Here is a 27,728-nt window from a genome sequence, read left to right as displayed (position 1 = left end):
GCTGGGGACAGGGAAGGCGTCAGTTGGGGGTGAAGGGATGATGTTTTAGGGTCTATTATGTGGAAGTGTTTTTTTGTTTTACATTCATTTTTGGATTTTATCTTCAGAACAACTTTCATAAAGTATGTTTTATTAATACCTATTTATAGGTGAACAACTTAAACTTAGAGGTACTATTCACTATTACATAAATATAATATCATAATTCATGATCTTATTCACTTTAGAACAAATGTGGTGATGTTTGAATTGAATTTTGGTAGATCTTAGGAGATTAACAGTTGGGTAACCTGAGGGAGGTTCCTCTGGTAAGCCACGTGGCCTTAAATCAGTTGCCTTAACAGATCAGATTTTTGCAGACTGTATATTCATTATGATCATTAAAATACCCACAAAGAGATAGTTACTTATATCATGTACATTAACTCCTAAATCATCCCTGTCTGATTAATGATTCATTGATGTAAATGACAACTATATTTTGAACAACAAAGAAGAACCATATGAATTTGCTATAATTCAGTGTTTGTCACATTAAGGTATAAAAGAAAACAAGACTTTTACATGTATAAGTACTGTCCAAAAGATATTATCTATGGTCTTAGATTTGATTTTTTCCTAAGCAGTTTCAGTTTTCATAGACAAATTTCCAGCTGATTAGAATTTTCTTTTCTCAGAATTTTGTTCTAAATTTTTCAGAATTGTTCTGAATGTTTTCTCAGAATTTTATTTTGTTTTTCTAGATGCTATCATATTTTATAGAAATCTGTTCTTCTCTGTATATTGTAAGTATTCTAGATCTAGAATAGATCTAGCTCAGAAGTGAGAAAACTAAAGGATTAAAATCATTCTGAACATGTTTAAAAATTTCAATTTACCTCTTATCTACAATTACTAAAACAATCAATTTGTCAATTGAAAATAATTTCCTTGAATTTTTTTTATTATAGGAATCTCTCTGTAATGACTTACTTGTTATATCTTACCCATCTTGTTTGTTTCTCTGAAGTTTACTATTTCTGACAAACCTAGATCAAGTTAATGAAAACACAAATCCTTTAAAGAAATCCTACTAAGATGAACTATAAAAACTGAAGAGCTAAAAAAAATAATAACTTGCATACAATTATTTCCCAAAACTTCTGAGGATCCAATCAGAATAGTCTTGTCCAACTAATTTATCCAAATAATATTCTACAGGATATATTTTAAAATAATCTGTGTCCATCCCCAAAAATATTTTCTAAAATTCTATTTTATTGTATGTAGATTAAACAAATATTCCTAATGACTTTTTTGTTCATAATTTTCTGTTACATCTACAGATTTATGATTTTGGTTCACTGAAGACATAGCACATCATGTTTAATTATAGAGCAATATAATACCAAAATTAGAGTGGCTATATTTGAGAATCATTTAATTAATTTCTTTGTTTGATAACATAGAAAATGTAAGGATCCTTGTTAGAATTATATACAGGTAAATGTAATAATGTGTATTTTCTTGCTAAAAGTTATTTTTTACATTTGTATTTTGTTATCTAACATACAAACAAAAAAACTGCAATACTCAAAACTGAAAATATGTAGAATTATAAACTAGTTATAAAGTAAACAGCCATATAACCACCACACAAACAAAGAAAGGGAGGATTTTCTGCCCACTGAAACCTCCAAGTGCCCTTTGCAGATTGTAATTTTAAACTTCTCCCAAACAAGTAGAAAATATACTGACTTTGTGACAATAATTTCTTTGTTTTGCTTTATAGATTTCTCTAAATAAAAGCTTTATTGAAGACAACATATGCTTTGATTACATTTATATAAAGTTCAAAATTCATGCTTTTTTACATTAATATTTGTCTTCAAATACCGTCTTCCTCATTAACTCATCAAAACTATATTTTGGTCTAGAAGGGATCGCAAAATAGCATTCTTGTTTTAGTCACTTCTTTGCATATTTAATCACAAAAAGGTAATATTGAACTCTTGGTACCAATAAGTCCAGCTGCTTTTATTTGAAAACTTATGCATAATAAGAATTTATGTTCATAAAATGTTCTGGAGGCAGAAGTAATAAAACCAAATTGACTGATGCAAGCACTAATTTGTCTGCTTTAAAAATATTTAATGTAAATATACATTAGAGAAATTGAAGAGTATTTCTGAAGTTAGACTCAAAATCATATAAACCATAAAAATAAACCAAATCTGCAAAAATATATTTGTTTCCTTTCAAATATATATATTTATGTTTAACCTCTGCACTGTTCAGTAGAAATTCAACTCTGCTTTGTGAATTGAACAGATCACCTGACGCCTTTCTTTTTTTTTTTTAATTTTTTTCAGTCACTTCATCTATAAATAGGACTAATACCCTTCACAGGGTTGTTACAAGGGTCAACATTTCTCTACTAGTACAAAATGCCTTCACTCTGCACTAATGCCCATGCCTTGTGCAATTCCCACGCAACCGCTATATTGCGGTACGTTGAGCTCCTCTGAAAGAGCCACTCTTTCTCTTTCTTCTGGGCTTTTGAATGTCTTGTTTCCTCTTCCTGAACATTCCCCCTCCTCTCTTCTCTTGGCTAACCCTATTCATCACTCAGGTCTCCATGTACATGCCTCATCTTGCAAGGAGCCTTCTCTGACACTACTACCACCACCTCCCCACAAGTGTTCTTCCTTTGTGCTCCAGTAGCACTCCATGCACTGTGTCTTGGTCTACGAGCTTTTAGAGAGCAAGTGCTCTCTCTTCCATCCACCGTGGTATCTATGCAGTGCCTAACACAGGGCTTGGATCCCCAGAAGGGCACTCTGTCCCCTGCATCTGTCATACAAGGTATTTAGGTGAGGGAAAGCATGAATGTCTGTATAAATAAAAGATATATTAACACAAGAGTTGTTATTTCATAAGTATGAAGGGCCAGTTCATGAACATAATTTCTCTTGAAATATTTGTAGGTAGGGAAGAGGAGAAACTCTTTTTCTTGGTGGCATACAGGTGATAGTTCTGTCAATGCAGAATCATCAAAAGACTATGCTATCAGAAACCTGGCTCGTGGGGATAGGTATGAGGCACTACTTGACATCAGTCCTGCCCTCTGGCCTTGTTCCTACTCTTAGTTGGCAAAAGCAACACCTGCCCTAAGACTTCATCTGCTAGAGAACTCTCTCAACACTTACCTGTGTTGGTTAGAAAAAAGCTAATATCCAGCTAGTGCAAACATGGGAGATGGATACTTCTGCTTTCCTCAGACTCTTGGTCACATTGATCAAAATTGAGGCAGTTTAATGTTTCTAATTGATTAATTGAATTCATGAAGCTGACTGTAGACAGTCTCTGAAATTACAGGAGATCCTATGAGATGCTCTGAAAGCAATATTCATGGAAATGAAGATGCTTAACATACCTTCTACTTAATATCATCATAGATACATATTGAAAGGCAGTAGGGACTAGTTGATAAAACTGATGAAACATTTCGGAAACCTGATTACTCTTCTAGACTATGCAAGAGGGGGACTATGAGATTATATCAACTTCTCCCTAGACTGGAGAATTAGACAGAATAACAAAAGGCAAAATTGTGTTTTCTTAGTTTATTTTTGACCAAGTGAAATTAGAAGATATTTGAAGTAAAATGAAATAATATCCATAATTTTAATGAATTATCTACAGTAACAAAGTAAAGTTGAGTTATATCTAATAGTTATAGGATTTTCAATGCACATGGTTTGATTTTTAGTAAAAAGTAAAGATCTTTAAATGCAGATTAGGGGACGGAGGAAGGAGAGGAGGAGAGGAAGAAGGAAAGTAGAAGAAGGAGAAAAGACGAAGGGAGGGAAAGTAAGGAGGCCAGGAGAGAAAGTAAGAAAGAGAAACAGACAGAATAGGAGGCAAGAGTGTGGAAGAAAAGAGGAAAATGCACACTCTTTTGTTATGAATATATACAAGGTTTTCAGTGGTATACAAAGTTAGCATCAGTATAAATTATCAAGATTGACGGATTACACTGACCATAATATTTTTACAATCTTGCAAACAGTACTTTAGCTTTACTTTGCAGAATTCATATAATATTCTTGGACTTGACGGGATTCTCCTGTTGACTGGGGAGTGTTTTATATCCATCAGAGACCTGATTAAGCTTATTCTTTGCCGAAGAGAATAAAAGCTAAAGGCTATAATTTAAGTTTGTATTTTTTTACTACATTTTCCTTTTAAAATCCAGAAGTCTAGTAGTTTTACTGATGGATTTTCAAAGACACAGTATCACAAGAGTATTCCAAGGAATCTTCCTTCACAAAATGTAGATCCCTTTAGTTCTAAATTCTGTTTAATATTTTGGTTTGGTAGTCCCAAACACTTCTTAAGCGTATTCTGAAATTGGTAGTATTGAATGTCTCTTTACTATTATTTCATTTGTAATTATAGTCAAAAATTCTCCTGAGGTGATAAATATAAGATTCTATCCTAATAAAATCCTATTAATATAGGTATATAAATATTTTACTATTTCTTTCTTTCATTATTTCACAAATCTCTTTTGAAAGCCAAATTCCATAAAATATAAAACATAGGTTTGGATTTGCTAATTTACTGTTGTTTCAGAAACCTCATTTTGCCAGGTGGAAACAGCAATAATGCAGTCTATAGTATTCTCATGTTCAAGTCTCAGTAATGAGAATTGAAGTCACAGACTTGTAACAGGAACTTTGAGTGTTGTTTCTTCTACCCGAAGGAACATCAGAAGTAAATGAGAAGTAACACCTTTGCATACAAAGAAGGCTTCAGAAAATATTAGAATGAGCAAAGATTTGATTTATTTATACAGAATTAGTCTCAGCATCAGGTATACATTGAAACTGCTGGTAGATGTGCTCAGGAGAAGCAAAATTCCACATTGAAATCAAAATGACATAAATATGCATTCCTAGTAGAGTGATAGAGATGCAGAGTATGAGGATCTTCTCTAGCTTTTCTCCCTTAGAATCACTTGATTGCTGAAAATTGACAATGCCTATTTCTAGGCTGTCCAAAACAAAATCAGCAGATATCAATTTTCCATATACTTCCTCTATCCACTGTCATCACTACTATGCACTACCATAGTAACAGACATCCTTTAGGTGTTACATGTGCTCGTTGATTTTCCAAACACAACAAATCAGTTTGCAAGAGAAACTGGTTGTAAACATAAAGACTATAATGAACTCAGAAACCAGTAACGTCATTGTGTAGTATTAAATGCTTAAAATTGTCATCATTTGAGAGTCTTCTAATATATTTTCATTGATTGAATCAATGTGCTTTGAAAAAAAAAAAAAGTGAATTCTGTAAATTGCCTTTTAAGTCTCTTTAACATTGCTTTTTCACCTTATCACATGTACGTCTTAGATTATACAGATGAACGGGAAAACTGTGCAGTACATCTTTCCTCATGCAAGGATAAAAATAACAAGAGACTGCAAGGATCACACAGTTTCAGGTAAAGGAAATCAAATAATCTAGTTCTTTTCACTTTAATGTCGCACTGAGATATGTATTTGAATTTCAGTTTAGATGACTCATTAAATTTTAGAAAACACCACTTTTTATGTCAAAACTTGCGTATTGGAAAATTTCAAAAAATAAGCAGGCTGTGTGCATTTGAATATAAAAGACAATAATGGCATAATCATTAGTATGATACATTACTAAATGGCATATATAATTAGATCATTCTATTATCTTCATTTTTAAAAATGTGCATGACATTACAATGCTCCATAATTATTGCACCGTTGAGTAATATGGTCATAGGAGCATGAAACATTCTTACACAGAAAGTAGAAAGCTAACTTGAATTTTTCTAAAGAATAGATTCCCCTATACCTTACCAATTTGAAGATTATCAATTTTGCTGATTTTTATTTGTTTGTGTTCTTCTGTAAACCAAACTTATGACAGAAATTTTAAACTTATTTTGAAATACTTTGGACTCCCAGAAAATAACACAGTCAGTTCTTTTGCCCACCCTTTACCCAGTTTCACTAATGTTAACATCTGTCTAACCACAAAAAATGATCAAAACAAGAAATCAACATTAATATGATAGTACTGAAATATCTACAAGCCTTATCCAAATTTTGAGTTTCCCCACTAATTTTTTTTTTCTGGTGCAGAATCTATTCCAGATCTCAAGTTGCATTTAGTTTACAAATAAAAAGTTCTCTATCTGTGAGATGGAAGTATAAATTTTGTCAAAGTTAATAAATTTTTAAAATATGAAAATTACCTGTATTCTCACTCAAGTATTTCCCTATATTCTCACCCTTTGTTTCATAGACACCGTACATCAACAGAAAATATTCATGAATATATATGGATATATGTATAGGTGGTATATCTAACATGGCCTATGTGTTGGAGGGTTTTTTTTTTTTTAAGGACTGATAGAGAATAAAAAATAGATATTTCTTCAGTGTTCTTCCTGTTGTTCCTTGCAGATTTTAGACCCTAGAGAATGTAGATGTGGAACAGGTTTTGCTTTGAGCGATTGTCCTCTCTTTATTTTCATAGAGAATGAATCGATTTACAGCCTAATACTGTTGTTTTTCTTGTAAGATTGGGTAATTTTTCTTCTGCCGGAGATAGATAATTCAACCTTTCAAGATTTTATTGCATGCAGACTGTATTTTAAGTACTAATGAACGTTCCAGGGGTGAGCCTTAAAATCCAGGCACTCTTTTTGTAGAAATAACTACCTGCTACAAACTATTTCAGTTCCCTCCAGCTCATAAAGCAAAACAACATAATACTTTCTAGCAATACCAAAATTATTTTTTTCAGGGAGTACAAAAAAAATCTTCAAAACATTTTTACTAAATCATCAGGACTCTATATCAATGTGTCTGTCTTCTAGTTGTATTACTATTAATATACTATGTCAAAGTAATTATCCCCTCAACCTTATCATTTTTCTTTTGCAGCTTATTTTAATTTTTCTTTTACTACAATTAGGAAAATTTTTTAAATTTGTTTTCTTTTACTACAATTAAGAAAAAATAATAATTTTTATTTTAAAATATAAGAGTAACATAAATAAGAGCTATTGATTTCTTTTTATAAATATTCTAGTCTGAAAACTAAATTCAGTTTCCTCTGTATATAGATTTTGCAAAATGAGAAAAGAGGACTATAGTTTTGAATGGTAAATTTACTAGTGTATTATATTATCTCTCTGCATGCTCCTTTTTATTTTGATATTTGCCTAAAATAATAATAAAAATATTTTCCTTGTTGTATTTACCCTGCGTTACTACTGAATAGATTTGCCATGTGTCCTGCGATAGCACGATCTCATTCTAGAGTAAACGTTTTGAAGCAATTTGTATTGTCTTCAGATAAGTCTTAAGTACCTGAAAGGGATTTAAATGCATGTATATGCAAGACTAGAACCAGAAATGGCAATTTTTAGCAAACAGCCTCCAGAAATTTGAGGTTAGTAGGCAAACCCTGGCATAGAACGTTTACACTCCTGGCTAATCTCTGTTATTTGCTGGTCTACCAAAAACTTAGTTTGAGTGACTAAATGTTTGGTGACACTAAAGTTATTCGTAGCTATCAGTGTCATTTTTATGTTAATGTTTTAATTAAAAATGGAATACATCTTTTAGAGATGCATACTAAAATATTTACATATGAAACAATGTCTTGTGTGGAATTTGCTTCACAATTAGCTGTGTAGAGAGTGGTAAAGAAATAGATGGGACAAAACTGACCATGATTTGATTAATTGTTGGAGCTGGAAGATCAACCACACTGGGTTTTATTATAGTCTTGTCGCTACTTTTTTATATGTATGAAATTTTTCATAATAAAAAATAATTAAATTCCTGTTTGTCTCTCACATTTAGAGAAAAACAGCAGTGTCCAATAGCTTCATCAATAGTGAAAAAGCTATCTAAGCTAATAATTTAACTGCCTTTGTCAAAAAGATAAGGATATAATCAAGGAAGGAGAGAAGAATAAAATGTAGTATTTCTGCTCTCCTAAACAGAGGGGGAAATTGTCGTTAGTAAATTTTCATTTTGGTTATATAAACCCATCGAAAGTAGAAATAAAATATATCTTTTTTAGTATTTTAATAGACCATTCTAAATGGGTCTAGCATTAAAATATTTTATAAGAATTATATGAAACCAGCATACCTCACAGAAAAGGAAAAAATATATTTCTATTTATTGGAAGCAAAAGTAATTTCAAAATAGCAGACAGGAATAGAAAGTTTGTTGTTGTTTTTTCTTAATTCTTTCTACTATGTGGTTGTCAGAGTATGAGCTGGGAACCTCATGGTACCCAAGATTCTTTCAGGGGGTTTTCAAGGTCAAAATTATTTTCATAGTAATGCTAAGGTAGCATTTGCCTTTTGCACTCTTATTTTCCTGTGAATGTACAGTAGAGTTTCTCAGAGATTAATTGATGTGTGACATCACAACAGACTGTATATAACAGATAAGAGAATTCAGCTGTCTTCTATTTAACTTAATATCAAAGAGATTTGCAATAATATAAAACAATGCCACCTTTCTCATAAATGTTTTGTTTTTAAAATACATTTTTTATTAAAATGATTTATTTTAACATAGAATGAGTTTATTAATACTTTAAATTCATTAATAAATACTTTAAATTCTCAGTTTTAGTTTGTAATACAGAAAATATACATAATTATAACCCATATAAACAAAAGCTCTTTGAGGTCCCTAATAATATTAAAAAATATAAATGGCTCCTTGGAACCAAAATGTTTGAGAAATACTTCTCTAAGGATCTTTATAGAGAAAGTTTAAAAAATTCTAAATAAGTTTTTATTTCTTCCTATAAAAAACTTACACGAATAAAGTATATTTTATAACTGCTTTTAAACTTATGTTGAATTCATTTAAAAATTTTTATTCATTAATAGTTATTGAGAGCACACCCATGGTGTGATTTACATTGTGTTGGTTGCTGTATTACTAGAATGAATCCAACGAAGACCTTGATCTACAAATTACTCATACTTTAGTAGGAGAATCTGAAATGTGAGTAATTATTATAGTAAAATTTTAGGAACAACTGAGACAAAGCCAGGGAATTTATAAAACTTTATTTTTCATAGACGGATGTATATATGTATAAGTGTGTACACACATATACATATGTACCATTCTTTATAGTATTTTTATGATGTATGCAGAGGAAAATACATGCATACAATCTTCTATTAAGCGACCCATAATTTTAAGGAAATAGATACTTTAACTTTTTACCTTAAACTTCAAAATACTCTTATAGGTGTTGATCAACAGCTATACAGTGGTTTTGAAAATCTTTATTCAAACAAGTAGAAGGCAGCAAAATGGAGAAAACAGGTCATGAGTTTTAGAATTAGAAAGACCTGAGTTGGAGTCCAGCTCTATCACTTATTTAAATTTTGAGAATAAGTTTGCTCAACCATAAAATAAGACCAGCTCTCTCTATCTCACATAATTGCAAGTGCACCTAGCCCAAAATGTTATACTTACTATACACTCAACAAATGTTATTTCCCCTTCTCTTAGAAATTATCAGAAAAAAAAGATAAAATGTAATGCTCAAGAAATGAGTCTCTTTTTTATTTAGAACTCATCTTATGGCTCCAGAAACACAGCTGTTTGAAACAAGTCAAAGAAATTCTTCTGATTTTAAAAAAGATATTTGCTTATGTATAGTTCTGCAATAGACTGGCTCCATCTGCAAGGCTAGAAAGACTAATTAGGAAGTGCAATAGTGAAGAACATTAAAAATGTTTAGGTTCAAAAGACAGCAGTGTCTTCTATGGAAATAGCAGCTCATTTTCTATTCCTCTTTAGTCCACCGTCTTCATGAGCTTTTAGAAACAGGAGATAAATATAACAGATCTCATTGGATCTCAGTTGGTAGGAATACCAAATGTGGATAGCCCTTTTTAAATTATTATTTCAACAACTTTACATATCATAAATATGCACATTGTATGTGTACAAATCAATGACTTCTGTAAATTTATGGAGTTGTATGACCATCACCACAATTTTGTTTTAGAACATTTCGATCATTGCAAAAAGTTCCCTTGAGTCTGATAGCAATAGCCACTTCCAATACTCCTCTCCCAGCCACAGGCAGGAAATTTACTTTATGTCTCTGAGTTTACCCTTTCTGGGCACTTCACATACGTTAAATCACACACTTTACAGTTTTGGTGTCTGGCTCCTTTCCCTTACCAGTATATTTTAGGTTTATCCATTTTGTAACATGTATCAAAAGTTTGCTATTTTTATTGTTAAGAAGTATTGCATTGTTTAGATTGTGTATATTTGTTTATCCATTGGAATTTTGCCTGGATTTTCTTAATATTTACATACACATTTTAGTTTGGACATATGATATTTTTGTATGGCATCCTAGAAGTAGAACTGCTGAGTTACATGGTAAGTTTCTTAACTATTTAAGAAACTGCCAAATAGTTTTCCAAGGTGAAGGTACCATATTGTATTCTTGCCAGCAGTGTGTAAGGATTCCACTTTCACCATGTCATTGCCAACACTTGGTAACGTCTGTCTTTTGGGGTGAGTGTGGATGATATCTCATTGTTATTTTTAGCTTGCATTTTCCTCATGACCTATGATAATGAGCATATTTTCAGGGGGTTATAAGCAAAGCATACGTATTCTTTGGTGAAATATTTATTAAGAAATTTTGCCCATATTTATTTATGTTGTTTGTCTTCATACTGAGTTGTAAGAGTTCTTATATATTTGGATGTGTCTTTTATAAGATACATGGCATGCATATATTTCCTTCTAATCTCTGTGTGGTCTTTTTCTTTTCTTTTTTTTTTTTTTTTAAACATCTTTATTGAAGTATAATTGCCTTACAATGGTGTGTTAGCTTCTGCTTTATAACAAAGTGAATCAGTTATACATATACAATATGTTCCCATTTCTCTTCCCTCTTGCATCTCCCTCCCTCCCACCCTCCCCATCCCACCCCTCTAGGTGGTCACAAAGCACCGAGCTGATCTCCCTGTGCTATGCGGCTGCTTCCCACTAGTTATCTATTTTACATTTGGTAGTGTATATATGTCCATGACACTCTCTTACCCTGTCACATCTCACCCCACCCCCTCCCCATATCCTCAAGTCCATTCTCTAGTAGGTCTGTGTCTTTATTCCCGTCTTGCCACTAGGTTCTTCATGGCCTTTTTTTTTTTTTTTTTTTTTTCCTTAGATTCCATATATATGTGTTAGCATACTGTATTTGTTTTTCTCTTTCTGACTTACTTCACTCTGTATGACAGACTCTAACTCCATCCACCTCATTACAAATACCTCCATTTCATTTCTTTTTATGGCTGAGTAATATTCCATTGTATATATGTGCCACATCTTCTTTATCCATTCATCTGTCGATGGACATTTAGGTTGCTTCCATGTCCTGGCTATTGTAAATAGAGCTGCAATGAACATTTTGGTACATGACTCTTTTTGACCTATGGTTTTCTCAGGGTATATGCCCAGTAGTGGGATTGCTGGGTCGTATGGTAGTTCTATTTGTAGTTTTTTCAGGAACCTCCATACTGTTCTCCATAGTGGCTGTATCAATTTACATTCCCACCAACAGTGCAAGAGGGTTCCCTTTCCTCCACACCCTCTCCAGCATTTATTGTTTCTAGATTTTTTGATGATGGCCATTCTGACTGGTGTGAGATGATATCTCATTGTAGTTTTGATTTGCATTTCTCTAATGATTAATGATGTTGAGCATTCTTTCATGTGTCTGTAGGCCATCTGTATATCTTCTTTGGAGAAATGTCTATTTAGGTCTTCTGCCCGTTTTCGGATTGGGTTGTTGGTTTTTTTGTTATTGAGCTGCATGAGCTGCTTGTAAATCTTGGAGATTAATCCTTTGTCAGTTGCTTCATTTGCAAATATTTTCTCCCATTCTGATGGTTGTCTTTTGGTCTTGTTTATGGTTTCCTTTGCTGTGCAAAAGCTTTTAAGTTTCATTAGGTCCCATTTGTTTATTTGTGTTCTTATTTCCATTTCTCTGGGAGCTGGGTCAAAAAGAATCTTGCTGTGATGTATGTCATAGAGTGTTCTGCCTATGTTTTCCTCTAAGAGTTTGATAGTGTCTGCCCTTACACTTAGGTCTTTAATCCATTTTGAGTTTATTTTTGTGCATGGTGTCAGGGAGTGTTCTAATTTCATACTTTTACATGTACCTGTCCAATTTTCCCAGCACCACTTATTGAAGAGGCTGTCTTTTCTCCACTGTATATGCTTGCCTCCTTTATCAAAGATAAGGTGACCATATGTGTGTGGGTTTATCTCTGGGCTTTCTATCCTGTTCCATTGATCTATATTTCTGTTTTTGTGCCAGTACCAAACTGTCTTGATTACTGAAGCTTTGTAATATAGTCTGAAGTCAGGGAGCCTGATTCCCCCAGCTCCATTTTTCGTTCTCAAGATTGCTTTGGCTATTCGGGGTCTTTTGTGTTTCCATACAAATTGTGAAATTTTTTGTTCTAGTTCTGTGAAAAATGCCAGTGGTAGTTTGATAGGGATTGCATTGAATCTGTAGATTGCTTTGGGTAGTAGAGTCATTTTCACAATGTTGATTCTTCCAATCCAGGAACATGGTATATCTCTCCATCTATTTGTATCATCTTTAATTTCTTTCATCAGTGTCTTATAATTTTCTGCATACAGGTCTTTTGTCTCCTTAGGTAGGTTTATTCCTAGATATTTTATTCTTTTTGTTGCAATGGTAAATGGGAGTGTTTTCTTAATTTCACTTTCAGATTTTTCGTCATTAGTGTATAGAAATGCAAGAGATTTCTGTGCATTTATTTTGTATCCTGCTACTTTACCAAATTCATTGATTAGCTCTAGGAGTTTTCTGGTAGCATCTTTAGGATTCTCTATGTATAGTATCATGTCATCTGCAAATAGTGACAGCTTTACTTCTTCTTTTCCGATTTGGATTCCTTTTATTTCTTTGTCTTCTCTGATTGCTGTGGCTAACACTTCCAAAACTATGTTGAATAATAGTGGTGAGAGTGGGCAACCTTGTCTTGTTCCTGATCTTAGTGGAAATGGTTTCAGTTTTTCACCGTTGAGGACAATGTTGGCTGTGGGTTTGTCATATATGGCCTTTATTATGTTGAGGAAAGTTCCCTCTATGCCTACTTTCTGCAGGGCTTTTATCATAAATGGGTGTTGAATTTTGTCGAAAGCTTTCTCTGCATCTATTGAGATGATCGTATGGTTTTTCTCCTTCAAGTTGTCAATATGGTGTATCACATTGATTGATTTGCGTATGTTGAAGAATCCTTGCATTCCTGGGATAAACCCCACTTGATCATGGTGTATGATCCTTTTAATGTGCTGTTGGATTCTGTTTGCTAGTATTTTGTTGAGGATTTTTGCATCTATGTTCATCAGTGATATTGGCCTGTAGTTTTCTTTCTTTGTGACATCTTTGTCTGGTTTTGGTATCAGGGTGATGGTGGCCTCGTAGAATGAGTTTGGGAGTGTTCCTCCCTCTGCAATATTTTGGAAGAGTTTGAGAAGGATAGGTGTTAGCTCGTCTCTAAATGTTTGATAGAATTCACCTGTGAAGCCATCTGGTCCTGGGCTTTTGTTTGTTGGAAGGTTTTTAATCACAGTTTCAATTTCAGTGCTTGTGATTGGTCTGTTCATATTTTCTATTTCTTCCTGGTTCAGTCTTGGCAGTTTGTGCATTTCTAAGAATCTGTCCATTTCTTCCAGGTTGTCCATTTTATTGGCATAGAGTTGCTTGTAGTAATCTCTCATGATCTTTTGTATTTCTGCAGTGTCAGTGGTTACTTCTCCTTTTTCATTTCTAATTCTGTTGATCTGAGTCTTCTCCCTTTTTCTCTTGATGAGTCTGGCTAATGGTTTATCAATTTTGTTTATCTTCTCAAAGAACCAGCTTTTAGTTTCATTGATTTTTGCTATTGTTTCCTTCATTTCTTTTTCATTTATTTCTGACCTGATCTTTATAATTTCTTTCCTTCTGCTGGCTTTGGGGTTTTTTTGTTCTTCTTTGTCTAATTGCTTCAGGTGCAAGGTTAGGTTGTTTATTCGAGATGTTTCCTGTTTCTTGAGGTAGGCTTGTATTGCTATAAACTTCCCTCTTAGCACTGCTTTTGCTGTGTCCCATAGGTTTTGGGTCGTCGTATCTCCATTGTCATTTGTTTCTAGGTATTTTTTGATTTCCCCTTTGATTTCTTCAGTAATCACTTCGTTATTAAGTAGTGTACTGTGTAGCCTCCATGTGTTTGTATTTTTTACAGATCTTTTCCTGTAATTGATATCTAGTCTCATAGCGTTGTGGTCGGAAAAGATACTTGATACGATTTCAATTTCCTTAAATTTACCAAGGCTTGATTTGTGACCCAAGATATGATCTATCCTGGAGAATGTTCCATGAGCACTTGAGAAAAGTGTGTATTCTGTTGTTTTTGGGTGGAATGTCCTATAAATATCAACTAAGTCCATCTTGTTTAATGTATCATTTAAAGCTTGTGTTTCCTTATTTATTTTCCTTTTGGATGATCTGTCCATTGGTGAAAGTGGGGTGTTAAAGTCCCCTACTATGACTGTGTTGCTGTCGATTTCCCCTTTTATGGCTGTTAGTATTTGCCTTATGTATTGAGGTGCTCCTATGTTGGGTGCATAAATATTTACAATTGTTATAGCTTCCTCTTGGATCGATCCCTTGATCATTATATAGTGTCCTTCTTTGTCTCTTGTAACAGTCTTTATTTTAAAGTCTATTTTGTCTGATATGAGAATTGCTACTCCAGCTTTCTTTTGATTTCCATTTGCATGGAATATCTTTTTCCATCCCCTCACTTTCAGTCTGTATGTGTCTCTAGGTCTGAAGTGGGTCTCTTGTAGACAGCATATATATGGGTCTTGTTTTTGTATCCTTTCAGCCAGCCTGTGTCTTTTGGTGGGAGCATTTAATCCATTTACATTCAAGGTAATTATCGATATGTATGTTCCTATTCCCATTTTCTTAAATGTTTTGGGTTTGTTATTGTAGGTGTTTTCCTTCTCTTGTGTTTCTTGCCTAGAGAAGTTCCTTTAGCATTTGTTGTAAAGCTGGTTTGGTGGTGCTGAACTCTCTCAGCTTTTGCTTGTCTGTAAAGGTTTTAATTTCTCCATCGAATCTGAATGAGATCCTTGCTGGGTAGAGTAATCTTGGTTGTAGGTTTTTCTCCTTCATCACTTTAAGTATATCCTGCCACTCCCTTCTGGCTTGCAGAGTTTCTGCTGAAAGCTCAGATGTTAACCTTATGGGGATTCCCTTGTGTGTTATTTGTTGTTTTTCCCTTGCTGCCTTTAATATGTTTTCCTTATATTTAATTTTTGACAGTTTGATTAATATGTGTCTTGGCGTGTTTCTCCTTGGGTTTATCCTGTATGGGACTCTCTGTGCTTCCAGGACTTGATTAACTATTTCCTTTCCCATATTAGGGAAGTTTTCAACTATAATCTCTTCAAATATTTTCTCAGTCCCTTTCTTTTTCTCTTCTTCTTCTGGGACCCCTATAATTCGAATGTTGGTGCGTTTAATGTTGTCCCAGAGGTCTCTGAGACTGTCCTCAGTTCTTTTCATTCTTTTTTCTTTATCCTGCTCTGTAGTAGTTATTTCCACCATTTTATCTTCCAGGTCACTTATCCTTTCTTCTGCCTCAGTTATTCTGCTATTGATCCCATCTAGAGTATTTTTAATTTCATTTACTGTGTTTTTCATCATTGCTTGGTTCCTCTTTAGTTCTTCTACGTCCTTGTTAAATGTTTCTTGCATTTTGTCTATTCTATTTCCAAGATTTTGGATCATCCTTACTATCATTATTCTGAATTCTTTTTCAGGTAGACTACCTATTTCCTCTTCATTTGTTAAGTCTGGTGTGTTTTGACCCTGCTCCTTCATCTGCTGTGTGTTTTTCTGTCGTCTCATTTTGCTTATCTTACTGTGTTTGGGGTCTCCTTTTCACAGGCTGCAGGTTCGTAGTTCCCGTTGTTTTTGGTATCTGTCCCCAGTGGCTAAGGTTGGTTCAGTGGGTTGTGTAGGCTTCCTGGTGGAGGGAACTAGTGCCTGAGCTCTGGTGGATGAGGCTGGATCTTGTCTTTCTGGTGGGCACATCCACGTCTGGTGGTGTATTTTGGGGTGTCTGTGGCCTTATTATGATTTTAGGCAGCCTCTCTGCTAATGGATGGGGCTGTGTTCCTGTCTTGCTAGTTGTTTGGCATAGGGTGTTCAGCACTGTAGCTTGCTGGTCATTGAGTGATGCTGGGTCTTGATGTTGAGATGGAGATCTCTGAGAGATTTTTACCGTTTGGTATTACATGGAGCTGGGAGGTCTCTTGTGGACCAGTGTCCTGAAGTTGGCTCTCCCACCTCAGAGGCACGGCCCTGATGCGTGGCTGGAGCACCAAGAGCCTTTCGTCCACACGGCTCAGAGTAAAAGGGAGAAAAAATAGAAAGAAAGAAAGAAAGAAAGAGGCTATAATATAGTGAAGTAAAATAAAGCTATTGTAAAGCAAAGCTATACAGACAAAATCTCACCCAGAAGCATATACATATACACTCACAAAAAAAAAAAAAGGAACAGGGGAAAAATTAATATATCCTGCTCCCAAAGTCCACCTCCTGAATTTGGGATGATTCGTTGTCTATTCAGGTATTCAACAGATGCAGGCACATTAAGTTGTTTGTGGAGTTTTAATCCGCTGCTTCTGAGGCTGCTGGGAGAGATTTCCCCTTCTCTTCCCTGTTCACACAGCTCCTGGGGTTCAGCTTTGGATTTGGACCCGCCTCTGCGTGTAGGTCGCCTGAGGGCGTCTATTCCCCGCCCAGACAGAACGGGGTTAAAGGAGCAGCTGCTTCGGGGGCGCTGGCTCACTCAGGCCACGGGGAGGGAGGGGTACGGAGGAGCCTGCGGCAGCAGAGGCCGGCGTGACGTTGCACCAGCCTGAGGCGCGCAGTGCGTTCTCCCGGGGAATTTGTCCGGGGATCACGGGACCCTGGCAGTGGCGGGCTGCACCGGCTCCCGGGAGGGGCGGTGTGGAGAGTGACCTGTGCTCACACACAGGCTTTTTGGAGGCGGCAGCAGCAGCCCCAGCGTCTCACGCCCGTCTCTGGGGTCCTCGCTGATCACCGCGGCTCGCGCCCTTCTCTGGAGTTCGTTTAGGCGGCGCTCTGAATCCCCTCTCCTTGCGCGCAGCGAAACAAAGAGGCAAGAAAAAGTCTCTTGCCTCTTCGGCAGCTGCAGACCTTTTCCCGGTCTCCCTCCCAGCAGGCTGTGGTGCGCTAACCCCTTCAGGCTGTGTTCACGCCGCCAGCCCCAGTCCTCTCCCTGCGATCCGACCGAAGCCGAGCCTCAGCTCCCAGCCCCGCCTGCCCCGGCGGGGGAGCAGACCAGCCTCTCAGGCTGGTGAGCGCTGCTCGGCGCCGAGCCTCTGTGCGGGAGTCTCTCCGTTTTTTCCTCTGCGCCCCTGTTGCTGTGGGGTCTGCGCTGACAGCCGCGGCTCGCGCCCTTCTCTGGAGTTCGTTTAGGCGGCGCTCTGAATCCCCTCTCCTTGCGCGCAGCGAAACAAAGAGGCAAGAAAAAGTCTCTTGCCTCTTCGGCAGCTGCAGACTTTTTCCCGGTCTCCCTCCCAGCCAGCTGTGGTGCGCTAACCCCTTCAGGCTGTGTTCACGCCGCCAGCCCCAGTCCTCTCCCTGCGATCCGACCGAAGCCCGAGCCTCAGCTCCCAGCCCCCGCCCGCCCCGGCGGGGGAGCAGACAAGCCTCTCGGGCTGGTGAGTGCTGGTCGGCACCGCTCCTCCGTGCGGGAGCCTCTCCGCTTTGCCCTCCGCACCCCTGTGGCTGCGCTCTCCTCCGTGGCTCCGAAGCTTCCCCCCTCTGCCACCCGCAGTCTCTGCCCGCGAAGGGGCTTCCTAGTGCGTGGAAATCTTTCCTCCTTCACAGCTCCCTCCCACTGGTGCAGGTGCCGTCCCTATTCTTTTGTCTCTGTTATTTCTTTTTTCTTTTGCCCTACCCAAGTACGGGGGGAGTTTCTTGCCTTTTTGGAGGTCGGACGTTTTCTGCCAGCGTTCAGTGGGTGTTCTGTAGGAGCAATTCCACGTGTAGATGTATTTCTACTGTATCTGTGGGAAGGAAGGTGATCTCCGCGTCTTACTCTTCCGCCATCTTCTCTCCTCCCCCTTATTTTCTTAAAGGTGTATTTTAAAGAAAAATTTTAACATTTTAATGGAATTCAATTTTTTGATATTTTTTTTGTGTGTGTGAACCATGCTGCTCTTGATAGTGTATTAAGAACTATCCCAAGGTCAAAAAGATTTTCTCTTGTGTTTTATACCAGAAGCTTTAAACATTCGGGTCAATGACCTATTTTGTGCTGGTTTTTGTATATGGTGTGAGGCTGAGATGCACGTTCATTTTTTTGAAGCACTAATGGATATCTAATTGTATAAGCACCTTTTGTTAAACAAATATGTCCCCCATTGAATTGCCTTGGTATCTTTGTCAAAAGTCAATCTACCATTAATACAAGAATTTATTTCTAGATTCTCAATTCTGTACTGTTTGACTATACGCCTAACTGTTACACTCTTTTGCTTACTATATAGCTTTATGTTACGTTTTGAAATCTGGTAGTGGAAGTCCTCCAACTTTTTATTTTCAAAATTGTTTTGGCTATTCTTGATCCTTTTAACTTCCATATTTTTTTAGTATCAACTTACTGGGATTATGATAGAGGTTGCATTGAAATTATAGATCAATTTGGAGAGAATTGCTCTCTTACCAACATTGAATCTTCTAATTCATGAACATGTAATGCCTCTTCATTTACTGAGATATCCTTTCATTTTTTTCAGTAAAGTTTTATAGTTTTCAGTGTACAAAACTAGCATTTCATTTGCTAAATGTCTCCCAAATTATTTTATTCTTCTTGATGCTATGGAGAATGGAGTTGTTTTCTTAATTTCAGTTTTGGACTATTCATTGCCATTTTATAGAAATACATTTGATTTTTGTATATTGACCTTTTGGCTTATAATCTTGCTAGTGTTTTTAGTTCTAATAGTTTTTTGTAGAGTTCTTAGGATTTTCTACATGCAAGATTATGTTATCTGCAAGTAAAGACAGTTTTACTTGTTCCATTCCAATGGGGATAAATTTCATTTTTGTCCTTATTGCAATTGCTAAAAGTATGATACAGTACTGAACAGAGGAGTGAGAGCAGACATCCCTGCTTTGTTCCTAAAGAACATTAGTGACTAGTTGTGAGAACAATGCAGGAACTGTACCACCTGCTGTAGAATTCCTTCCTCTCTTCCCATTTAATACTCACTGGAAGGAGTTTTATTGGCCTAAAATTTTAAAAATCTGAGCAGAAGTATTTAAGAACAGCTTTAAAAGCAAACAATAACTAGTCAGACTTTCCACTTCCTTCTATTAATCAATGGAGATCTCAAACACTGGCAATATGAATAGGCATTGAGTGAATTATGTTTTCATATTTGGAAGAGGATAGGGAGTTTACATACATGCATACATACATATATACACAGCAAATAAGCCTCATACTCACTATGGTTTATATTTCAATAATTTTTTTAATGGAAATGATTACATTTGTGATAATAGCCTTATTTACATAGTTTGGTCAGTCATTATATTGTCCCAATATGCAACCAAAGAAATTACGTATGCAAAATCCTAAGAAAGCAAATGAAAACCTTAAATATGTTAAAAAGATACGAAAATAATTATATTATTTACTTTGCACTTGCATATTTTCTATTCGCTTCTGAAATAATTTGAAAGTATAACCATTTCCACCAAATACTGATATCATTCTCCTCCTTTTTTTCTTACTTATGAGTGTTTACAGAGAAAATCCACAAACTTAAAGTAGAGGTGATTTAGATAGATATGTGTATTCAGACTTCAGATGGAACCTTCTAGATGGTAAGAATAGTTCTATATATCTTACCCAGTATTTCTCAAAGATATGATCAGCCAATTAGTTTAAAAAAATACCCCCATATTCCATAGAATATGTTCCATAGTCAATAAAAGTACTGAAACAAAAATTTAGCTACCTTTTTTAACTGTTAAATTTACTTGAAAATTTTTCAAATAATATAGGATTACAGAAAGTAGAGTTATGATAAACAAAGGCCTATCTTTCACTTGCCCACTGTAAACAAATAAATAGTTCATATTGAATATAGATTCAACCTTAACCTAGCTATGAGTCAGATACGGGAAAAGTCTGTGGTGACCACTCTGCTTCCAAGAATTTGCAAGACACTTGAAGAAGTGGAGCTAATACATAGGACACAATGAATACATGAGACTGTCTAATGAAAATTAAAATATGACACAAACCACGGGTACATGTTTGTACACGTACAGTTTTTGTACTGCATATCTTCATTTGCTCAAAGAATTTTATCAGTAGGATATAGAGAACACATCTTTCCCCATTTTCTCCTGAAGATTTTCATTTCTTTTTCCTCTTTTAGAGATCTAAAAGGCAAACCTCCCATCTGGCTTTCAGCTACCAGTAGCTAAATGGCTAAATGCATGTATCATTTTCAGCTCTCTTCTTTGTATGTATACGTAACATGAGTGTGTGTGGGGGGGGGGGTGTGTGCGTATGTGTGTTGTGTATGTGTAGATAGCTGGATGGACGGATGGATGGATAGACAGATAGATAGAGCGATCGATCCTCAGTAAATTATGGTAGTAGTGAAAAATATAAAGATGAAAATAAAAGCCATCATAATTTGACAATTTATACTCTCTTTCCTTTTTATCTTGTTTATACCCATGTACACACACAGTAAAAGTTAGGAGTATATTGTAAAGTAGTTTACATACATATTTTTAATATAGTGTAAATTGCCCAACAAAGACATTTTCCTGTTACATCAAAAGTTCTTCATAAACATAAATTTAATTACTTGTTTTTATCATGTTTGTAGATATTTAATCATCTACATCAACCATTCCTCAATTGTTGGACATTTGTGCTGTCTTCCCCTTTTCAGTATTATAAACAATACCACAATACTACAGTGAAAAAATGCTGCCATGATAGTCATTATTTCCTTAAAATATATAGGCCACATGGGGGTTGTACTTAGGAAAAGAGTAAACAACCAGCTGTGGAAGGCCAACATTTTAGTATCAAAAGGTTGGACTGCCCCTGGTTCTTGAAGGAAGATATGATTGACTTGGTTGAATAATTTCCTAGGCTTGGAGGAAACTGAAACCCAGCTGCTCAGGGATAAGCAGAAATTGTACTTGATCCCCTTGATAAGGAGGGCTGTTTGGCTAGGGGTCCTTATATCCACCAGAGTAGGGAGGGGATCTTATGGTTAGACCATTTAAGACCCTGCTAATTTGACCAGTTCGTGAGGCAGCACATAATACTGAGTCTTAATTTTAGGCCTTAGACCATAATTACTGCTGTTTTTGTCTTTTCAATGACTCTATCATTGCAGGAAGACAGATTATTTTTGTTTGGTTTTTTTTTTTCCATTTTGTTTTGATAGAACACAGAGTACATAAAAGGTACCAAAGTTAGGGCCAGATCATGGTGGACCAGACAAGTAAAGAATCTGAATTTAATTTGATAGGTGGTATGGGTATCATTGAAATCATTGAAGCATGGTTTTGTCTTGTTTGCTTCAAAGCTGAATTCTGAAAGAAGCTTAACCATAATGAAATAAGGTGCACCAGGTGATCAAATAAAAATGTTTGATCACTTTTATGTGAGACTGCACTGCTGTCCTCACATGTGGTATATAAAATAAAGGGGAACTGCGGCAAAAATGTGGTGAACTCTGCTTCATGCAGTTGAGATAAATTTTAGCTGACATGCACTTAACATGCCTCCAATGTTATTTACATGAACACTTCATAAGAAAACTTTTTTTTTAAGGCCAAGTCTTAGAAAGTTAAAACAATTTTGTCATATCTTCTGTTTCTTGTGGAACACGAAGAAAAAGTGTCACTGTCCATTTGGGAACATGTGTGTTCCATCGTAACTGCTGCAAGTTCTGGGAAACTGAGCAGATTCTGGGAAGGTGCCTTGACCCCCAGATTTCTCCCTCCCCATTCAGGATGGCTTTTTCTCTTTCATTCTTAGCAAGAGTCCAAATTATGTATGACATAATTTCTTGCAAGCCTCTCAAATTATTTTTAGGAATAAACAGAGTATACAACTATAGAAATAAAATACTATTTGGACTGAATCTCTTCTAAAATCACAGTTTCTTCCTGGTACATTTTAGTGAAAGCTTGTGTGCATTTCCTCAGTGACAAAGGAAGTCTCTACTGTCAGGACTAGTTCCTCATTCACATCATCACTTCTCCTGACATCTGTCAAGATAAATATTGCTTGTAGAAGTGTGTTCCTGCTAAGGAAGTGACATTATAGGCTATGCTTCTAACTGGACATATTTTTCTGTTTTTCTTAATAAAGCAAAATTAAAGGAATTAATCATTGATTCTGTGAGGAGACGGTGAAGACATTCAAGATGTCTAACCTACAGGTTAAGGAGGATAAATTGGTGATGCTAATGTTAAATATAAGGGTATAAATGTAAAATGTATATGAATGGGCCATGGAAAGTAGGTAATAAGAAATGAGATTCAGTTAAAGGAGAAAGGATTTATACTGATCTTCCAGAATATTTTCTTGACAATTAGAGCGATGAGCAAAGGTATATAGAATGAACAAGGACGTGGGACTCAAGAAGAAAATGGGCTCTAATATTAACTTTTTTACTTGCTAGTCAACCTAGGCAAGTTTCTAACCTTCCTTAGTCTCAGCTGCTTTGTCCTGAAATGGTATGGATAGTACCTAACATGAAAAGTTATAGAGATGATTAAAAAACACAAAAAATAGTATAAGACAAATAGGAGAGACTCTAGAAATGTTAGTTACTTTCTTTTTTCCTTCTATCCCTGAAGATGATACCGAAGAGATTAGGAACAAATAATATATTAAATATAAAATAATATTGGCACAAGGTAGAAACACCAAATAGAATTCATTGGTTCAAAGTCATATATTTTGAGACATCTGACAACTAAAAGTTCAATAAATCTGATGTAGTAGAAAGCTAGATGAAAATAAATAAAAGCAGCTCACTTCTTGTTTAAAGCACAATTTCAGTGGAATGTTTATTCTTAGCCTGGTCACCTAACAACATATAATGTTTCTTCTCCATTACAGATAGTAGTAACTTTTTTAAATAGAGTAACGAATATAACCAAAATGATTATATTAAATAACTCTTTAGTGAAAAATACTCCCTGATATATGCTGGACAGTAGGAGCTGTTGAACTTCATTGAATACCTCCTTCACCAAAAGCAAATTGATTTCGATGAGAACAGGTTTAGCCTGTAGCACAAAAATAATACGGACACCTGGATTTTATTTATAGTATCCCTAAAGTGACTCAGCAAATTCAGAACTTTGCTCTCCAAATCAGTTTCTCAACTACTCCCCCAAATAGTGGTAACTATAATATTATTATGTTACCAGGCCTGTATATACTTTCTCCTATATAGATTTGTATACTAAGATATGTAAGTATTAACTACTTATTCATTTAACAGATATGTATATGCCATTCATCTTTTTAACACAAATGGTAAAGTACAAAAATGATAAAATCTGTAATACTTAAAAAGTAACACTTTCATCTTTGTGATGTCTGATAAAGATATAAACAAGTCACAGACATTTATGCATCAATGGAAAAATGGAAATTATATTGATAAAATGAGCACAGTCTGTCCCAACTAATCAGTTACAGCTTCAGATTAAATGGTACAGTATAATCTGCAAACTGCCTAAGCCAGAAATGTTGCCTCTCCTCATTACTGACTGAGAGATACGGACTCCCCAACATTTTTTATGTCTTGGTAGTTTCTCCTTTTAATGGCCTGATTGTGATGTCTCTCATCACTCTCCCCTCTGCAACTGAATGAGAAAGGGAAGGGCTGGATATGCTGCTCCCAAACACACCCTTTCTGATTCCAGACCAGGTTCCCTGGCCCTAACCCAGCAGGAGACTCATCACTAAGCCACTGATTTATTTGGACTAAGAGTTTGGGCTCCGCTTTAGCATTGCCATGTATTAGGTGTTGTCTTGAGCACTAAACCTCACAAAACTTTATCTTATTTGTGGAAAATAGAGGGCTTCTTGTTTGTTCTTTTACTTTTAAGATCCATTGAGTTAATATACTTTTACAGACATTTTCTAAGAACAGAATACAATACGAATCTATTATTTTTAACATCACTGTCACTGATGCATCAGCCCCGCTTGGGGAAAATTAGGCATTTCAATTTTCATCCATTCATTATTCATTCAGTTATATATTTAGTGCAGCCTAGATGCCATGTACTTGCTACATATATTATACCATAACCCCAGCATTGCAGAACTGATACACAAATCTCTTCCTCTTCATTTATGAAGGGCAAAACGTTATCTATTCATGGCCTATTTTCCCTTTATCTCCTACCCTCTATAGCTGCTCAATCACTGTGGTAGCTACTATAAACATAAAATGTTCCACAAGTTTTGCTACCAAGATAAGGTCGCGATATATTTTGTGCAGAGAAGACTCAGAATACAACTTTCATCTTTGTATTAATTTTCTATTGATGCATAACAAGTTACCACAAATTTAATGGCTTAAAACAACACACATTTAGTATCTTACAGTTTTCGTGGTTTAAGAAATTAAGCATGGACTGGGTGCCCTGGTAAGGATCTCACAAAGCTGCAATCTGTGTGTTGCCCAGGCTGTGTTTTGTTCTAGAGCTTGGGGATCTTCTTCCAGGGTCACGAGGTTATTGGCAGAATTCAGTTCCTCCAAGTTGTGGCACTAAATTCCCCATTTTCTGGCAGGCTGTCAGCTGGGGACCACTCTCAGCATCTGCGGGGCCCACTCAGTCCCCCTCACACATCCCAGTTTACTTTTTTCAAGACCAGCAGAAGATTCATTCTAGTCTGCTGAGATGGAGTCTTACATAATATAATCATGGTGGTGACTATCACATCACCTTTGTCAGGTCCTATTGGTTAGAAACAAGTCACAGGTACATGGACTCAAAGGGTGTGTTTTATACAGAAATAATTCACTGCGAGTCAATAGTGTATGTCTGCACAATCTCTATTATGTTCAGAAGTACAAAAGGAACACTTAATACTCTGTGTTGAATTAGAATATTATTTTTCTTCCTACTATCTTTTGTTTAAGTAAAACTATCATTTGGGAAAGCACATCATAGCTTTACCCTAAAATAAGTGTAAACTATTTTCTTTCCAGTGACATCATAGGGTTACATAAGCATCTCCCAGTACAACGTTTTTCTTTAACACATGTAGTAGATGACCCTACCCCAAGTCCTGGTCTGCCATCAGTGAGATCAGTATCTAAACAAGTCAGTATCAAAGCCATATCTATAAATTGACCCTATTTTCTCACTTCATAGCATCCACTTTCATATCAAAGAATCAGTTCATTTTGGACCCTAAGTACTGCTAAATGGAATATTTTTTTATTTAGATATAGTTGACATATAATATTATATTACTTTCAGGTATACCTCATAATGATTCAGTATTTGTATATATTGGGAGATAATCATCATGATAATTCTATTTAACATCCATCACCAAACGCAGTTACAAATTTTTTTTTTCTTGTGATAAAAACTTTTAAGATCTACTCTCTCAGCAACTTTCAAACATGTAATATTATGTTATTAATATAGTCACCATGCTGTACATTACATCCCCATGACTTAACTTATTTTATAACTGGATATTTGTACTTTTAACCCCCTTCACTCATTTTGCGTGCCCTCCCACCCCCTGCCTCTGGCAACTGCCATCTGTTCTCTGTATCCCTGAGTTTGATTGTTTTGTTGTTTTGGTTTGTTGTTTTGGATTGTTTGTTTTCTTTTAAGATTCCACATATAAGTAATGCCATGTAGTATTTGTCTTTCTCTGTCCGACTAATTTCACTTAGTACAGTGCCCTCTAGGTCCATCCATGTTGTCGCAAATGGCAAGATTTCCTTCTTTGTTATGGCTGAATAATATTCCATTGTGTGTATATACCACATATTCTTTATCCATTCATCTATAAATAGACAAGATACAGTTTGCTTCCATATCTTGGCTGTTGTAAATAATGCTGAAGTGAACACGGGGGTGCATGTATCTATTCAAGTTAGTGTTTTCATTTTCTTCAGATAAATACCCAGAAATGGAATTGCTGTATCATATTTAATTTATTAATTTTTAATTTTATGAGGAACCTCCATACTGTTTTCCATGATGGCTGCACCAATTTACATTTCCACCAACAGTGCACAAGGGTTCCCTTTTCTCCACACCCTCACCAGCACTTGTTATTTCTTGTCTTTTTGATGATAGCCAGTGTAACAGGTGTGAGGTGAAATCTCATTGTGATTTACATTTCCCTTATGGTTAGTGATTTTGAGCACTTTTCATGTACCTGTTGGCCATATGTATGTCCTCTTTGGAAAAATGTCTATTCAGATCTTCTGCCCATTTTTCTATCGGATTGTTTTTATTTTTGTTATTGAGTTATATACATTCTTTATATATTTTGGATATTAACCCCTTATCAACTATATGATTTGCAAATATTTTCTCCCATTCAGTAGGTTGCTTTTTCATCTCATTGATGGTTTCCTTTGCTGTACAGACACCTTTTAGTCTGATGTAGTCCCACTTATTTATTTTTGCTTTTGGTTGCCTTTTGCTTTTGGTGTCAATCCAAACAATCATCGCCAAGGTCAGTATCAAGAAGCATACCACGTGTTTTCTTCCAAGAATTTTATGGTTTCATTCAACTCTCTGATCCATTTTGAGTTAATTTTTATGTATGGTGTAAGACAGTGGTCCAATTTCATTCTTCTGTGTGTAACTGTCCAGCTTCCCCAACACCATTCACTGAAGAGCCTGTCCTTTCCCCATTGTGTATTCTTGGCTCCTTTGTTGTAATTCACCATGTTTGTGTGGGTTTATTTCTGGGCTCTCTCTTCTGTTCCATTAGTCCATTATGTCTGTTCCATTAGTTCCATTATGTCTGTTCTTATGCCAGTGCCATACTGTTTCAATTACTATAGCTTTGTAATATTGTTTGAAAATTAGCATGATGCTTCCAGGGAATAAATTTATTTTAATTACCTTTTATAGGAGTATTGTGCAAACCCCTCAGATTTTGTCTTTATGCTTGTAACTTTGCAATTGACTTATATAAGCTAAAATAAAGGAAAAATCCTTATCTTACTGTGTGAATGAAGTGTGCATTTATGATGTGGAACTCCTGAGAACTACTCTTCATGAGAATTATTTCTGAAGCATTTCAGGAAGAGGAAATCCTATGCCCTTTTAGTAAAAATACTTTATCAGTACATACATCATCTGCCATTTGAAAGGTGTTGCTCAACAAATCCAAAATACCAGTGTCTTTTGATGTATAGCCATGACTTATCTTCCTTATTTCCCATGCCAATGGCTATTTCGGTCTTATGGCAGGCCAATTTGGACCCATCTCA

At 35.7% G+C, this 27,728-nt stretch overlaps 1 protein-coding gene across 1 annotated transcript in view; it reads left to right on the top strand.

The window, feature by feature from the left end:
* Positions 1-27,728, top strand: part of LOC137768831 (protein piccolo) — a 362,658-nt gene that overhangs the window by 213,673 nt on the left and 121,257 nt on the right. Inside the window, exon 9 of the mRNA XM_068550459.1 lies at positions 5,404-5,494. Coding sequence (XP_068406560.1) covers positions 5,404-5,494 — 91 coding nt within the window. The remainder of the gene's footprint in view (positions 1-5,403; positions 5,495-27,728) is intronic.

The sequence above is a fragment of the Eschrichtius robustus genome, chromosome 8, assembly GCF_028021215.1.
Source record: "Eschrichtius robustus isolate mEscRob2 chromosome 8, mEscRob2.pri, whole genome shotgun sequence".
NCBI lineage: Eukaryota > Metazoa > Chordata > Mammalia > Artiodactyla > Eschrichtiidae > Eschrichtius > Eschrichtius robustus.
Note: the sequence above shows the minus strand (reverse complement) of the source record. Positions and strands in the feature narration are given on the sequence as shown.